The 17,744-nt window shown below is 39.7% G+C and overlaps 1 protein-coding gene across 3 annotated transcripts in view; it reads left to right on the top strand.

Moving 5' to 3' along the window:
* Positions 1 to 17,744, top strand: part of LRRC7 (leucine rich repeat containing 7) — a 250,821-nt gene that overhangs the window by 34,657 nt on the left and 198,420 nt on the right. For all 3 annotated transcript variants that reach the window (XM_077823907.1, XM_077823906.1, XM_077823904.1), the window contains exons 4-5: positions 5,404 to 5,493; positions 8,872 to 8,928. In XM_077823907.1, the coding sequence (XP_077680033.1) occupies positions 5,404 to 5,493; positions 8,872 to 8,928 (147 nt within the window). The remainder of the gene's footprint in view (positions 1 to 5,403; positions 5,494 to 8,871; positions 8,929 to 17,744) is intronic.

The raw sequence follows: 17,744 nt of genomic DNA, 5'->3' as shown, positions 1-17,744 counted from the left end.
ATACCAGCCTTCTCATCAACATCTGGACCCTGTGTGCCCTGCTTGGCTACCTGGGTATCTGTATCAATGACGACAAATGGGTGCTGCTCCCCATGCACAACCCTCACCTTTATCAAGGCGCGTCTGGATTCTGTCGCGGCCTGCATCTTTTTCCCCTCGCACCGCTTTGCTGCCCTTACCACTCTTATCGCACAACTACACAACCGGTCATGCACATGCGCTCGCCAGTGCTTCTCCCTCTTAAGCCGTATGACTGCCTGCACCACAGTTGCTCCGTTTGCTCGCTTGCATATGCTCCAACTGTAGCTATGCTCAACCTATGACCTGCAAAGGGATGCTCTCACCAAGCTTGTACTCATCCCCCCCTTGTCCTGGCCTCCTTGTCTTGGTGGTGCAACCCATCCACAGTCCTCACGGGCATTCTGTTCACACTTCCTATGCCTCGCTCTACTCTCACCACTGATGCCTCGCTAGCGGGCTGGGGAGCCCACTTGGACAGTTGCATGGCTCAGGGCCTCTAGTCACCCCGAGAGGCAAGGATGCACATCAAAATCCCGGAACTACGTGCCATTCGCTTTGCCTCTCAGGCCTTTCTGCCACTCCTCCATTCCTGCCATGTCCAGGTGTTGTCCAACAACATGGCGGCGTCATCTATGTCAACAGGCAAGGCGGGGCCTCGATCCCCTCCCTCTGTGCAGAGGGCATTCTCCTTTGGAATTGGTGCCTCCAGTACAGCATCACCCTCCATGTTGTATACCTTCCCTGCCTGAGCAACGTCCTTGTGGTCCAACTCAGTCACTCCTTCCATGCCAATCATGAGTGGCAACTCCATGATCCGCTCCATCTTTCACCAATGGGGCATGCCTTGATGGGACCTCTTCACCATGGCAACCAACCACAAACTTCCGCTCTTCTACCACCCTCAGTCCCAGCTTTCAGGGAGACGCCTTTCTTATTCCCTGGACCAACGTGCTCTGTTATGCCTTCCCGCCCATTCTCCTGCTTCCCCACGTCCTGCACAAGATCTGGCGGGATTGGGCAATGGTTGCCATCACCTCCGCATGGTGCATGAGCGAACTGGTAACCATGATAATGGGACTGCCCTTCACCATCTTCCACTGTGACAAGGTCTCCCTATGCCTTCATCTCAAATTCCTTCCCAAAGTGGTCTCCCCATTCCACCTCAACTAGCACGCTGCACTCCCTGCTGAGCACTAGCCTTCTACCTCCAGCACACCCGTGACTTCTGCGCCTCCTCTAGTCTCTTCCTCGCCGTTGCTGTTGAGGCTGCACTCTCTGATCGCAACATCTCTCCCCCTGCATGGTGGACTGCTATGCTCTCTCTTGCTTCCTCCCCCACCGCCAGGAGTCACAGTCCACTCCACATGGGCTCATGCTGCCACGTCAGCTTTCCTTACAGACATCACATAGCAGGACATGTGCCAGGCAGCCACTTGGTCCTCCATCCAAACCTTTACCACTCATTATGCTCTCACCCTGCTGCAGTGGCAGATGCGGCTGTTTGCTGCACCATCCTTCTGACTGTGACTTCTGGAGAGCCCTCATGCCTGCCTCCACTCTGAGTACTGCTCGCTACTCTCCTGCATTTGGAATCCATATAGGGACCATCACTTGAAGAGGAAGAAGAGATTACTTACTGTAACTGGAGGTTCCTTGAGATGTGTGGTCTCTATCTGGATTCCAATCCCGCTCTTCATCCCCTCTGCTCTGGGCTTTGCTACTGCCTGGTAAGAGGGAACTGGAGCAGCATCGACCCTCATGGCCTCTTAAAGCTTCCGATGCATCACACAGTCAACACATATGCGGGTCAGTGGACATTACTATGAACAGTTCCGGCACATGGCATGCATGTACACCAACGCTGGAATCCAGATAGGGACCACATATCTCGAAGAACCTCCAGTTACAGTAAGTAACCTTCTGTTACTATTCTTCCAAGGTCCCAATCCTGCAAAGATTTGCAAGTAAGTGTGTTCATAGGTCTTTGGGAGGGTCAAGACCCAAGTTTTGAGTTTAAGATTTTCTACTTTTCCCCTGCAAAAATTGATAACATAAACAAACATACCAAACAACACAGAATGCAGTATCGTACTATTTTTGACACTTGATGTCATCAACTGCTGCAAGCCTGGAAGCATGAGTAAAGGGAAAAGTAATTTTCGAACATATTATAAGGTAATTCAAAATGGACTTTTAAATGTTTTAAAACTTCAACTCTGGGAATGCGTTACTAGTTAGTATGCAATAGATGCAACAGATAAGCAGAGAGCTCTTTAATAACATGTGACATTCAAATTAATGGGTTTTATGCACAAGCACAACTGCAGAATCAGGGTCTAAGACTATTGTATAGGACCCGTGCAAGCTAGAAAAAAAGAGATCGCTGAAATGTTGGTAATAGCATGTTTCAGGTGCTCATTAAATGTAATTTCTTGTTTTGTGGTATATTTGTGTGGTTTCCTGCAGTAGATTTTATTGTCCAAATATTTGTTCTAAAATTACATTGACATTTTAAATGTACATGTATGTTCTTTTAAAGATTGTGGATTTTAAAGTCTGTAAATGTAGCTTTCAGATTATTAACCTTTGACAAAAAATGCAATGGAGCGTATTGAGTTATTGATCTATATATTATGATTTGCCCTATAGCGTATTACGAAGACACTCAAAATGAAACACTTATGTAAAGAAAAGATGAAATCTTGTATTAATTGAGTTATTTGACCAAGGACTCAAAATTCATTCCTGTATTAATCTGACACCTAAAACTGGTTATAAATTAAATGATCACATTTTGAAAAATACATGCCTAATCTTGTAAACCCTGACTTATGTAAGGACTGTCACATGAATAAAGGTTTCTCCAATCAGGCCCCTAGTTCATACAGAATATATGGTGTGGTAGATTGTTTTAAAATGTATGCTAGTGTTCATTTATAATTGCCAGATTATAGTGTCATAATAAAAAATTGTAAGAGATAATGTAATATTTGAGCTCTTTGATGTGACATTGTTTGGCTTGGCATCTGTAGCATCTTTTTCATTATTCTGAGGTATAAGACCTTCTATTTAATGGGCTTGGTTCTACATGGTGTTGAGTACAATGGCTCAATCTAACAGAACCGTTGTAATCCTGTTAAAGTCAGTGGCTAAATGCTTAATTGTCCCACCTCAATATTTTCTAAATAATGTACTGTTGTATGGAATTTCCTTGGGTTGCCTAACCAATTTACCTAGATAACTCCATTCTGCTCAAACAGTGACAGGATTTGCATGCCACCAGATTGAAAATGTTGTGCATTCTGCAACCTGTTGTTGCTTTAAAACTGCCATATTCCCCGAACATGTGTGGCTGCCTATTCCCCGAACAGTGGTAGTCCTGGGCAAGCAGTTTATTTTGTGCCAGTCTCTCTTGCCTACATCTGATGCCAGGAGGATGCTTTTGGGTGGAGAACCAATGGAAAGATCTCTAGGGATATGTCTACACTGCAGTTTTTAGCCCCGCAGCCTGAGCCCTGTGAATGTAAACCCATGTCACTTGACCTGGGCTCTGAGACTTGCTGCTCCAGGAATTTTATTGCGGATGTAGACTTACCCTAGGAGACTGTTCTACCCAGCAGCCCAATGGCTGCTCTAAGTTGTGCAGAGGGTCAGTTTAGCTCACCTTAGCTGGCCCAGGGTTGGGATATTTGGCTCTGACTCACCTTTGTCTCCCTCCTCACAGCACGACTCAGCTCAGTAATGAGCCCAAAGTTCTCAGCAGCAACAGGATCACACCACTTCTCAAAAGTAAGAACAGGTGTTCACATGGCACTTTTGTGGCCGGCGTTGCAATGTATTTATATGCCAGAGATTCTAAAATTCTTATGCCCCTTCATGCTTTGGCCACCATTCCAGAGGACATGCTTCCATGCTAATGATGTGTGTTAAAAATAAAATGCGTCAATTAAATTTGTGACTGTACTCCTTGGGGGGAGAATTGTATGTCTCCTGCTCTGTTTTACCCGCATTCTGCATATATTTCATGTTATAGCACTCTTGGACGATGACCCAGCACACGATCATTTTAAAGAACATTTTCACAGCAGATTTGGCAAAATGCAAAGAAGGTACCAATGTGAGATTTCTAAAAATAACTACAGCACTCACCCAAGAAGTGAGAATCTTAAGAATCTGAAGTGCCTTCCAAAATCTGAGAGGGATGAGGTGTGGAGAATGCTTTTAGAAGTCTTAAAAGAGCAACACCCTGATGCGAAAACTACAGAACCCAAACCACCAAAAAGGAAAATGAACCTTCTGCTGGTGGCATCTGACTCCAATGATGAAAATGAACATGCATCAGTCTGCACTGCTTTGGATCGTTATCAAGCAGAACCCATCATCAGCATGTAAGCATGTCCTCTGGAATGGTGGTTGAAGCATGAAGGGACATATGAATCTTTAGCACATCTGGCTAAAATATCTTGCAATGCCAGCTACAACAGTGCCATGCAAACACCTGTTCTCACTTTCAGGTGACATTGTAAACAAGAAGTAGGCAGCATTATCTCCTGCAAATTGTAACCAACCTTGTTTGTCTGAGTGATTGGCTGACCAAGAAGTAGGACTGAGTGGACTTGTAGGCTCTAAAGTTTTACATTGTTTTATTTTTCAAGGCAGGTTTTTTTATGCATAATTCTACATTTGTAAATTCAACTTTCATTATAAAGAGATTTCACTGCAGAACTTGTATGAGATACATTGAAAAATAATTTTTTTTGTTTTTTACAGTGCAAATATTTATAATAAAAATAAATATAAAGTGAGCACTGTACACTTTTTATTCTGTGTTGTAATTGAAATTAATATATTTGAAAATGTAGTAAACATCCAAAAATATTTAAAATAAATGGTATTCTATTGTTGTTTAACAGCACGATTAATCACGATTAATTTTTTTAATGGCTTGACAGCCCTAATGTATATACAATTACGTTACTACCTTTATAATCAAAAGACATGCTATATCCTAGAGAAATAGAGCCCCACTCAAGAAGTTATGAAAAGTGAAGTACTCAGCATATGCTTGCCATTTCAGTAAAAAAAAAAATCCTCTGATAAAAAGCTTAAAGTAGGGTAAGAGAGAAGGATGAAGCCACTTTAATGTGTCAGGCACATAAATTTCATCCTGTGACAGTAACAGGGAAAAGTTGAGTGCTATTTGTTTTAATAACAAGCAAAAATGCCACCTGTAACAATTTTCTCTATAAATTCTTCTTTTTCATAAGCTGTGTAGCTAAGGGATGTGAGGGTGGAGAACTTATGCTTCTCCATAGAGATTTACATTTGCATTGTTTCTATAGCAACCCAGATTCAAAGACTAAATCTTTAACTTCTCTTTAGGCTGCCAGATGGTTTCACGCAGCTTCTAAACTTGACCCAGCTCTACCTAAACGATGCCTTTCTGGAGTTTCTTCCAGCTAACTTTGGAAGGTAAGTTAATTGTTAAACCACATTACCACTTCACAAGCAATTGATTTAGTTTTAAAAGATCATTTAGAAGCGGTGTGCATGTAAAACAGAAAATATATGATTGTTAGTCCCTGCAATCCCGTTTTGATGAATGATAGGAGGCAGGAGTGGAACTGGTTTCAGCTGGGTGGTTGGGGAAGACATCCTGAGTAGTGGGGAGCTGTTAAGTGAGTTAGGAAGATATGGATGTGGGAAGAGTAATAGTTAAGCTACAGGACAGTAGAATAACAGCAGTTAGATTGATGACCTCCAGAACTAGCTAGTGTGTGCCAGCACTGTGTAAGCAAATTGGTTTACTGCAATACTTTGATCCAGCTTCTCAGTGGCCAGTGTTTGTGCTTCTCTTTACTTGTTCTTGACCAAAAGTGACTGCTGCTTTTTGGCCAAAGGGGCAGAAAGAACAAAGTAGGGTCTGTTCTGGTAGTCTCTGTTTCTGGTTGCTTCCTCTGGTGAGGAATCCAAGGGCTGCCTGTCAGGAAGAAAGAGAAAAATTAAATGAGTATGGCAGAGTGAGCAAAGTAGAGATGTGAAAGTGAGATCCAGAGAAGAAAGGAAAAAGGGAATGTAGACTGATTCAATAGATATAGAGAAGAAATGAACAGAGTAGTAGGAAGACAAAGCTGAGAAAATAGAAAAACAGAAAACCCAGGAGGAGGGAAAAAAACCAAGAAATAAGAGAAGTTGGAGCAGGAAATACTTAAAAAAAAGCTGAGTCTGCAGAAACAGGGTAGCAAGTACAGTTTGAGTGTTGGCAATAAGGATGTTGGAAATGCACTATTGCTCACTTTGCCCTTGGAAACTGCCTTGAAGTTGGCTAGCTCATTGACCCATACCATACATTGTGTACATACAGTAAATATGTAAAGTACACTTACCCAGGACTGGCTCTAGGCACCAGCAAAGCAAGCACGTGCTTGGGGTGGCACATTTCTAGGGGCGGCATTCCGGCCACCCTTTTTTTCCCCCCGGCCCCGCTCAGTCAACCAATAAGCCCCTGCGTGGGGCGGGGCGGGAGGCTCAGCATGGGGTCCCGGCCCGGGGCAGTCCCTGCCCCGGCCCCCCATCACTGGGGGAGCGGGGCGATGCGGCTTCTCCCTCCCTGCCCGCCCTGCCACACGTGTCACAAGCGGCGGAGGAGCCGGAGCCGAGTGGAGTGGAGCCCGGGATCGGGGCAGGACCTGCAGCCAGTAAGGGACCCACTGCCCTGGGCGGCTAGGCGCTGGGTGGGTGCCCCTGGTCCGCCCCCATCCCCGTGGCTGACCCACTCTCCAGCCACTCTGTCAGTTACTGTCCCCTCTGCGGGGGTGGGGCTGGGTCTGAGATTGGGCTGGGGGCCCACCGGCAGGATGTACAGCCCCAAGCACCTCACTCCAAACACTGCCATAGCATTACACATTCTTTTAATATTACCAGTATCAGTGATTTCTGGTGAGCACAGTTTCTCAAAATTGAAATTACTAAAAAATTATTTGAGGTCCACCATGTCTCAGAATCATTTGTCAGGACTTGCATTAATTTCAATTGAAAGTACCATTGCAAAAAATTTAGATTTCACTGAATTATTAAAGGACTACGCAAGTATAAAAACCAAAAAAATTCAGTTCCTGTAAATTCTTTTAATTTATGTGAAACTGGGTGCACTGGAAGACACTAACGTTTTTCATTACAGTGTATAGTTGAACCCAAATTTGTTTGTTTATAATTGTGATTTAATTAAAATTAAATGAGTACACTAGTAGGAAATTGTTTTATTTCACTAACTACAAATTCTCTGTTTTCATTTTTTTTTAATTTTAAACAGTCAAAAGAAACAAAAACAATTGCAAAGTACAAACTTGTAAAAGCCAAAAAAAAAAAAAGGGGGGGGTCGGGGTGGCCAAAATTGTTTTTTGCTTGTGGCGGCAAAAAACCTAGAGCTGGCCCTGCACTTAGCTTATGTGTTGAGGATATAGAAAATATGATACATGGTGGTATGGTATAAAGGTTTTATCAGTTTGGGATGATCATACTATTCATGAGTGGTGAAGCCACAAGTTACTTATGCAGATCATCTCAAATGAATTTTTACAAAATCTTTCATGTTTTTTGTAAGCTGCAAAACACATTTCAGAAAAAACTATTTTAGGAAAATTTTTCGATTTTTATTTTTTAAAAATAATGTATTGGGAGTATTTCTTGTAACCTTCTGCGTATAAAGCTGGTTGCCTTAGTTACCATGAGTCTGATTGTAAAGGACTCAGAGGGAGCCACAAAAGCTCTGATAATAACTTAAAATAGTTTTTCTATACATAAAAAAGTTATGACTTCAAAGCCTGTTATTTTTACAGTTGAGCTTATAATTAGGCTTTATTTGTAGGCCTAATTATCGCAACAGTTAACTCTCTACAGATTCTCTACAGCTGAAATTGTAGGACTTTGGGTCAGGAATAGAGATCCTTTGGCTCCTATACCCTTCATCACTGGGGTTAATAATGATCTAAGATAAAAGAACCCAGGAATAGTGGCATGATTTGAAGTCCATTGAAGTCAGTGGGTGGCATTTGATGTCACCATGGCTGAGCTCTGGAAAAAGCCCTTAAAGCCAAAACCTCTGGAGTTCTAATCCTGGTTCCTCAACCCCCATTTTGTGTGTCCCTGTTTTGTGTCAGTTTTCCCATTTGTGAGCTTACTGTTCTACCTCAAAGTTTGTTGTGAGTATTCATTATTTAATGTTTGTACAATGCAGTATAGAGACCTTAATTCAATAGAGCACTTATGCTCATGGCGAACTGTAAGCTTGTGCTTCAATCCCATGGAAGTCAATGGGGATCTGTGTCAGGGAAGCAGTTTGCCTGTGTGCAGTCAGTTGTAGGATCAAGGCCCAAAAATGCAAAAAGAAATTGTGATCTCTACAAAAATGTGTGTAAACTTGTGAACAGTCATTCAAAATGCCATGCATCTGTGTAAGTGCTCTAAATATTTTAAACAATTTTAACCCTTTTACGTGGGTATTCATGATTTTCCAGAACAAAACCTATTGCCAATAATCAAAGCTTGATGCAACTTAAGCTGAAGTTGGTTAGTATTACAGAACTGGAAATATTTGTGGTAAATTAAGTTTTACCATATTTCTCCAGTATAAATAATCAGCAAAAATTGATTCAGAATTATTTCTAGCAACTGACACATCATAGTACTTTCCAGCAGAGACTGGCCAGGTATATAAAAATAATGTAATGCAAATACACGGCTAAATCTTTTTGTACTGGAATAAACAGTTCTCCAGTAATTCTTATTGGTGTCAGAAGTATTTTCTCACTTGAATGTATTACTCATATTGTTTTATATCGGTATTTCTAGACTCGTCAAATTGCGTATCTTGGAGTTAAGAGAAAATCATTTGAAAACTCTACCAAAGTAAGTGAGACTTAACGTTTTTTTTTAACTGAGTTCTGTCCTGAAGTTCACAAACAGTGTAAAATATTTCCACTGATAATTGTGCAATCTGTTTGAGTTATTTTTATGTAAGTTATTTATTTTCTGTTGTCTAAAGAAACTATATATTTATGGAATATGTTAGGCAAGAAGTTGCTGTGCATGCAAGTTGTTGTGCCTGCAAGTGGTGAGCAAATCTCACAAGGAGGGGGATGGAGACAGGTAAAACATTACTCCACAAATTAATGTGTATAATCCAATGTGCATCATTTTAAAATCTAAAACCTAAACAAAATTGGCAAATGAAGGATGCAGAAGCTAGGGCAAAACACTCATGATCTTAGAGTAGGCAACAATACTTTATTCATAAGATAGCTAACTGTTCAGTAATTTGTTGAAAATCAGTATTTATCAAACCTTGCTAGTGTCCCATTATATGTTACTTAATTTACCCTATAGGCAGCACTTTTAAAAAGAAATGCACATATCAAAATATCTTTTGAACATTAGAGATTTTAAGGGGAACATTTGCCTTCGTTTGTCTGATTACCTCTCTACTCTCTCATTGCTTTCAGTGGGTAGGTATCTGAGGGCAGAGTTTGTCCCTGATGTTTTCTAAAGGAAGGTAACATTTTTCTGAGGTTGAAAGCAGATTTTTAACGATAGGAGTCATATTTCTGTATAAAACTATTTCCGCTCTTCTAGAAATCATATAACTTTGGTAAAAGAAACAAGATGTTATGCTGTTACTGAGAAGGCATTAAAATATGGGCCCTGTCCAGCAAAGTACATGTGCAGCCATTGAGGATGTGTGTGACCAGGAAGGCAACATTTTTTCCTGTACACTAGAGCAATTTTGCAGAAGTCAACCTCTTGTACAAAGGACTAATACAAAACCCAAATTTTCAACAGGCAGGAAACTCCTGCAACAATCAACAACTCCTTGTAAATATGCTACACAATCATTTATCATTTTTATCCTTTCAGCTACTGATGGTAAATTCATTTACTATCCAACTAATTTATACTATACTATGTCTATTTATATTTGACACGCATCACACAGCTCTTGTATGCCTTAATTAATTGAATCAGTTACAAATCATAGGTCTGATCATGCAGTATTTTCATACCCAAAATGTCCATTGAGGTCAGTGGTTGTTTTGAGTGTTCAAGAATTCAGGATCAGCTCCCTCCAATAGAACTTACACTATTAATGGTAGTCTATATCTCTGACCCAGTCCTACTCCCCTTGAAGTCAATGAGAGTTTTGCCATTGATTTCAGTTGCAGCAGGATTGGGTGCAGATTGTGTACTGTCACAATTAATGCTAGGGACTCGCATATTTCATAGCTTGTATAGGCTGATCTTATCACACACACCAGGGCTTCTGGAGGGGAATGGAGGGATGTAAGGAGTACACACACATTCTCCTCATCCACCCCCCAACTCCCTATGTACTGCCCTGCCATCCATCTCTTTCTCAGGGATTCCCTGCAACCCCACAATATCCGCTCATGACAGTCGCTTGTGTCTCCCCATTCTTCCTGACATACCAGTATATTGTGTGCACCCCTATTTCCACTTTTGTCCCATGCCGGGGGCTCTGTGTGCCCCCCTTCTCCCATACCAGGTTCCCTCAATCTTCCCCTCTTTTCCCCTATATTCCCTATTTCCGCCATCCTCCCATACCAGAGTCCTCCAACCTCCTCTTCAGCAGGGATTCTGTGTGCCCGATTCCCCCCTACTCTACGGGGCTCTGTGGCTTCCCTTTCTCCATTTGAAGGTCCCCATTCCCCCCTTTATAGCAGTGCTGTGTGCAATCTTATTCTCCCCTTTTTACCCCATGCCTCCCATTTTCCCTACCCCTATACCAGGGTCTTCCAATCTTCCCCCACCTGGGATTCTGTGTGCCCCCATGCCAGTGTCACTCATTCCTTCCATGGCAAGGGTTCAGTGTGAACCCTCATTTTTCCCATTCCTCCCCACCCCGATGGCAAGAGCTCTGTCTTCCTCCCATTTTTTGTTTCACTCCTGTTTCCACTTCACCCTTGTGCTAGTGTCTCTGTCTACCCCTTCCCCATGTCCCCCCATCAGGGGTTCTGTATGTCCCACAGCAGTGTCCTCCATTCTACCCCCATGCCAATGGCTGTGTGCAAACCCCAATTCTCCCTTCCTCCTCCTCCTTCCCCACCATTATTCTTCTTTCTGCCCAGGAAATAAGTAATTTGGGGTATCAACATGTTAAACTGTATTGGGAAGATGAGGAGAAATGAGTTAGGAGCATTGTTATGCTGGAAGGCAATGAGTACGATCAGGAAGTTCTTTGAGCTATAGATAATTCATAGATTCCAAGGCTAGAAGGGACCCTTATGATCGTCTAGTCTGACCTCCTGTATAACACAGGCCATAGAAGTCCCCCAAAATAATTCCTAAAGCATGTCTTTTAGAAAAACATCTAATATTGATTTAAAAATTGTCAGTGATGGAGAATCCACTGTGAGCCCTGGCAAATTGTTTCAACGATTGATTGCTCGCACTGTTAAAAATTTGCAAAAAGAAAAGGAGTACTTGTGGCACCTTAGAGACTAACCAATTTATTTGAGCATAAGCTTTTATTCTTCATTTCCAGTCTGAACACCTTATTTGCAGTCTTATTACAGAGATGCTTGAGGGTGCGGCTATGCTAAAAAGCTGGCAGGGGCTTTGTGTGTCTCCCATTTTTGCCTTTTTGGCTTTCTGATTTTCATCACAATCAATAGAGTTCTGGCTATTGACGCTTAGAACATTCCCCTGGAATTTTGGAATTGATTGGATGCAGCATTCAAAAGTTATTGCATTACCGACAGACAGAGAAATACCACTAAGTTGAGTGTAGGGCCTTCATAAACTTGGCCAGTTATCACTATTTATTTATGTATGCGTTTGTTTATTTCTATAATGAATTATGCTTTACAGGCAGATTTCTAGTTTCTAGGATGGTGATTCTATTTAGAAGACTCACAGTGTAGCTTGTGTTCTCAATAACTTCAATACTTCAAAACAATGAAACAATACCTTTTTTGAGGATGATAGGTATAATTTTATTCCCACACTGTGTTTTTGCCATTAATTAATTGCTTTATAAACATAATTATGTGGATAAGATATTTCTGGTTTTGTGAATGCTGCACTGACTCTTGTAAAACAGTGAGGAAATTCTAGTTGTCCATATATGTCCTCTGCTCTTTGCTATGGCAGAAAGTATTTATATACCCTGCTGAGAAGACCTGGAAATAAATACTATTTCCCTATGTAAATGACTTATTTGAAGGTTGTAGCTAAAATTATGAGAGAAGTGGGAAATCTACGTTATAAAATGTTATAAGGTGAAGATCACCTGAGGTAGAGGACATTGTCAAAAGGCCATTTCTGCTTCATGTTGGGACTGTAGAGTGGCCATGTAAGGTTACCTTTGCACCATCTTTATGCCATAGAAGAGTTTTCTGTGTACGGGAACAAATGAAATGTCCCAGTGTAGTGGATTGGCTCCCATTAAAACATAGGCTGCAGGTAGCAGCCAGAGGGATACATTGCAACCTCTTGTCCTGTTTCCAGGTTAGTAGGTGAATTCCATCTTATGCTTTGCTCAAATTCAGCACAGTTAATTGGGGTATGTATAGAAAATAACAGGTAGCTGAAGACCATAGGACAATAGACCCTGTCATGAGGGAATGGGTGAGTACTATTGCTGGAGTCTGTGAAACAGAGGGGCCTGGGAATGTGGCACACATGGAGATTGTGGCAGCCGGGGGGAGGGTGGTTTATGGGAATGCAGGCTTTTCTGGTGTTCTGATTTGCACCAAAATCAATGGTGTTTCAAAGTTGTTAATGTTACAGACAAAGAGAGAAACGCCTTGAGTTGAATGCTTTGCTCGGGAAATAAAAATAGCGTTATTATGACAAGTATACAGTGTTTAACTGAAAGGCGTGTCTGTCCGTTAAAAGAAGTAGTATTATAAATCAAAATATTCCTTAACATAGTTGTACAAAAAGTCATCTGGATCTTTCATCTACGGGCTTGAGAGGCTTACATTTTCGTGCAGTGATTTGATGAGAGAATTTGGTGGTCAAGATTGAGTACACTATTGAGTAAGAGAATCTTGTTGTAGATGGAAATTATTTGAATGATTCTAATGGAAAGCAAGGCATGAAAAGGAGAGAAAAGAGAATTTCATTTTGAGAAATGTACTTTTGAGTATATCTTTTTCAAACATGCTGTCTGACCATGCTTCCATTTAAATGAGCTTCTATTGATTTCCTAATAATAGGAACTGGATTGCCTTTTTCCCTCCTATTTTCATATTAAATATAATTTAGAAAAACGATTTGAGGTATAGATATGGGAGAGTAGAGGAAGATATTTGAAATTCTGCATGTCCTTACAGCTATCTTTGATATTTTGAAGCAAATATTTGGATTCTTGGCATAGATAAGTATTAAGTACTTTTTGTTTATCGTAGTTTAACAATTGCAATATATCACACAAGTTTACAGTTCAAGATTTCTATTGAGTAAAATGTATCCATGGTAACTGACTATAAAGGGATATTAAGTTATTTGGATTAACTGTATCTTGATGAAAGGTGGCTTTCTATGCAAGCAATAAATCTCCAGCATATTTATTTACTACAATTTAAATGAAAATGCTCAGTGCTGTCTTTTTCTCTGTTGTTTTAAGATTATCAGAGAAGGACTGATGGTATCTAAAAGCATGCCCAATCATTCCAATTTTTTTCTGGATGCTTTCCTGATGGAAATTAGTGATGCGTTGTGCAATAAAGGTGTTTTTTAAATTAAAAAAAAAAACAGAATCTTTTTTGACAAGCCTATAGAACAGTCAGAATAATATATGAAACTGATCTGTTGTATATGGATAAGTAAATATCTTACTTTCATTTTAAAAGATAGTATTTGGTGTTCCTGTCTTTTGTCTACAGTAATTTCTCTGACAGAAAACATTACAGAGTTAGATTTATAAAGTATAATCTTTTTTCCTTGTTTAATTAATTTGCATTGTACTTCATACAAACATTCGGACAGGATTTTTACTGTAAATTACTTTTCATTTTTGTCTCATTTGCTTATTTAGTTAATATTTATATTTCTTGCTATGAGCTTTTTAACATTTGGAAATATTAAGAGATTGGAAGCAGTTTAGAAATCATTGACTAATATTGAAAAATCACATCTAATATTATATTAGTGACCTAAACGAATACATAATTAAATTTAAAAAGTATATTTTTTCCTTCGTTACATCTGTTAAATGCTTTGGATAGTTTGAGCTTTTAACCAATAATTAGGAAACTTAAACTATCTCCCTGTTTTAAGCAACATTACAAACTACTTCACAGGGCCATCTTTTGGCTTAGAAAAACAAACAAGATAACTATTTCTTGATTCTATTTATACAAAGATATAATCCCTCTTTAATCATTGTAAGAATGTGCTATCTTAGTTAGCCCTCCCCCTCCAAAGGGGTGGGGTGGGGGCTAAATACAGAACACCAGGCAATGGCAAACAGTGGCCTAAACAGCAACTGAAGTTGTACGTTGCACAATAGTGGCTAACAAAGTCATCACCATCCAGGAATAAATCAAGTCTTTCCTTGTTTTATCAGTCCTTGGAAATTTAGTCTCAAAATGGTTGTGTGTTAATCCTGTTCACTCCAACAGCGCTTTCACATATGGTCCTGCAGGGTTCTAGTCTGTTACCCTTTCTTGTGTAATGTGTATGTGAAGCCACTAGTTGAGATTGGGTGCTCTCCATAAATCAACTAACACATTTTTTGATGATTTTCAAAACCCATCTATCCCTTGTACCAGCGAAACAAATGTGCAGAATTGATGTTACATAATTTATGGACAGCCCCATGGAAGGTGTTTTGGCCCAATCAAATTGCACTGAAGTAAATGGAAATATTTCTGTTGATATCAGTGGAGTTTGGATCAGATCCTTTGTGCTGTGGCATCAGTGTGTAACTTATTTTGTATCAGAAAGAATGATGCAGTTTCCTTGCTTCCCCAGTACCTAGCTGAGTCTGGGAACTATATGACAGTGAGAAGGCTGAAACTCAATCCAGGGGGAAAAAAGGAATGTAGGTTGCTGTAGGGGAAGCAACTTGATGAATTGCTAGGAGAGAATTATAACACCTTTATCAAGAGGAGTGTACTTTTAAGGTGCCTTTTGAACTACTGGCTGTTCTTAGAGTACCAGTTAGTGAATGGTTGCTTGCTTGTAACATTTTTTTCATCAGTAGTGATCTAGGAGATGTCAGCCTTTATTTGATATTGTGGACCTTACAATAGTATCCATGCCTTGCTACCTCCAGGATGGACTATTGCGGTGATTTCTATTTGGTCCTAACCACCATGGAGATCACTCACAGACTTAACTAGAGGAGAATGTAGCAGCACATTAATCATTACAAATCATGAACTGCTCTGGCTTCTCATACGGTTCTTCTTAGTGCACTTCACGAGGTTTGGTTCTATTATCTAAAATGTGATGTGGTTTAGGACCCAGCTTCCTTAAACACTGCCCCTGTCTCCACATCCACCATGGCAATTCAGATCCGCTAAGGTGAATTTTCTCACAGCCTGTACATGCACTCTTTTGAGGACTGGAGACGTGACTTTAATAGAGGTTCCCTACAATGGAACTTACTCTCTTTGGGAGTCTGCCAGAGCCTGAGTTTACCACTATTTACACAGCAGTGCAGAGCACATCCTGTTGATCAAGCCTTTACTTAACTATGGATTGTAATGATGTTATTTACTACTTTAGGGTTGGCAGTGGGGCTGTTTGTACTATTTTTTTTATTATGGAAAGTTTATTTTAATATGATGTTAGATTTCACATACACCCTGCACCCAGGGCCATGGAGAATGATACAGTGATATTATTATATAAGTAAACTACATAATTAACTGTGAAACACTCATACCTGTGTACCTGTGTATTAAGGGTCTCGAGCCTCCAGGTCTTAGTGAACAGCATGATCTACACACTTGAATAGGACTGCCAGAGGGCAGCGGGATACAATATTTTGGCAAAGTGAGAGGCACTCATACTTGTAGTATATCATTATATAGAAATAATAGCTGGTAAAGAAAAAAAACAATTAAATACGCTTCTCTTTCTCTCTCAATTTTTTGTTCATTTTTATTTTTGCACTTTGTATAATATATGAACTAAGGTGTTACCCTGATTTTGCTGGGAGTTCCACACATGAAGAGACTTCTGGATCAGAAGTAGATTATTAGAAACGCTAAAGAGGTTTTTATGCCTCTTGCAGAGAAGGTGTCAGGACTAGTCTGATGATGCCAAACAGGTTAAATATTCTCAAACAGCCCTACTGAAGTCAATGAGTAAGTATTCACAACGTGAGGAAAGCTTGCAAAATTGGCCCAATAACAATTTTGTATCAATTTTATATTAGTCATAGGTAACAATATTACCAGTAAATTCTTTCATCAAAGAGAGAGAGAGAGAAAAGTGTGTTTTAACTGTCTTTTCCCTTACCAGACGTATCCCTAATAGATTTAATTATTAAAGCAGTGAAGCTACAATTGTTCATAACTTCACTGCATATTCAGAACTGGACAGGTGTGAATAAGTAATTTCCATTATCCTGCCTACAAGATTAGTTGTATGGCACTGTGCATTGTTTTGTAAATGAAATTTATATCCCAACATTCAGTTATACAATTACAATTAAAGAAGTTGGCAAAAATTGCTTTCTAAGGACTCTTTCTCTTTTTTTCTTTAGACTGATATGTAGAATGAGATGTGATATTAGGAAATAAGATGTTACAAAATATGTCATATGTTTGGGGTGTGTCCCTGCAACTACGATCTATGGTGCCCCAAATCCATCCCATAATTTTCAATCTTTTGTTCAAGGTTTTCAATACAAATGAGACTAACTTTATTCTTTTGTTATGTACAGTCTGAATATTGAGATGTGATTTTCATATACACTTGCTAGAATCATAATGGTTTTATGCAAAAAGTTGTCTGGTTTTAAATATGTACATATTTGACACAGAGAGAGAGACTATTTCTCTGACAGACCAAATAGCCCTTATATTGTAGATGCTTCCCTATTTGGTTCCTTGATCTGCTTTTTTGTCCATTATTATTAATTAAAGGGTTGTTCTACACTATTCATGTTTGGTACACATAGAAATTCCTCTTGTAACTAGGTATTCTGCTAATAGATATTCTTTTAAGTGGATTCAGCTTTTACTGTTTTATAAACTGAAAAATAGGGTTTTTTTCAACAGAAGATTAATATGAAATATGAAAACACAAAACATAGAAAAAGTAGGTTGGTTTATTTTGCTGTGCTATTATTGCTATAAAAAGCCTTGATGTTTACTGTTTTATTTCTTCTGTCTAATAAAACACATGATGCACCACATAAAAATAGATTTTGTCAAATTTATCATTTTGAAATAAATTGAAATTAGCGGTACATGTTCTGTATGTAACTAAGCAATCTCCTGGCTGTTGACATTTTAGATGAATTATGTATTTAATATTTTTAATTCAGTGTAAATTAAAACTTGTACTAGACATATTAGATCATTAATCATTACAAAAAGGCATTTATAAGACTATAGCATTATATGGTTACAGCACTTCGGGATCAATTGTACCTTTAAGGCACTGGCCCTCATTAAGGATTATGAACAGGTGCAACACTCTGCTGTGAGCTACTGGAGGTACAATGCCTGTATCAGATGCAACGC

The sequence above is a fragment of the Eretmochelys imbricata genome, chromosome 8, assembly GCF_965152235.1.
Source record: "Eretmochelys imbricata isolate rEreImb1 chromosome 8, rEreImb1.hap1, whole genome shotgun sequence".
Classification (NCBI taxonomy): Eukaryota; Metazoa; Chordata; order Testudines; family Cheloniidae; genus Eretmochelys; species Eretmochelys imbricata.
This window is presented reverse-complemented; position numbering and strand designations above follow the sequence as displayed.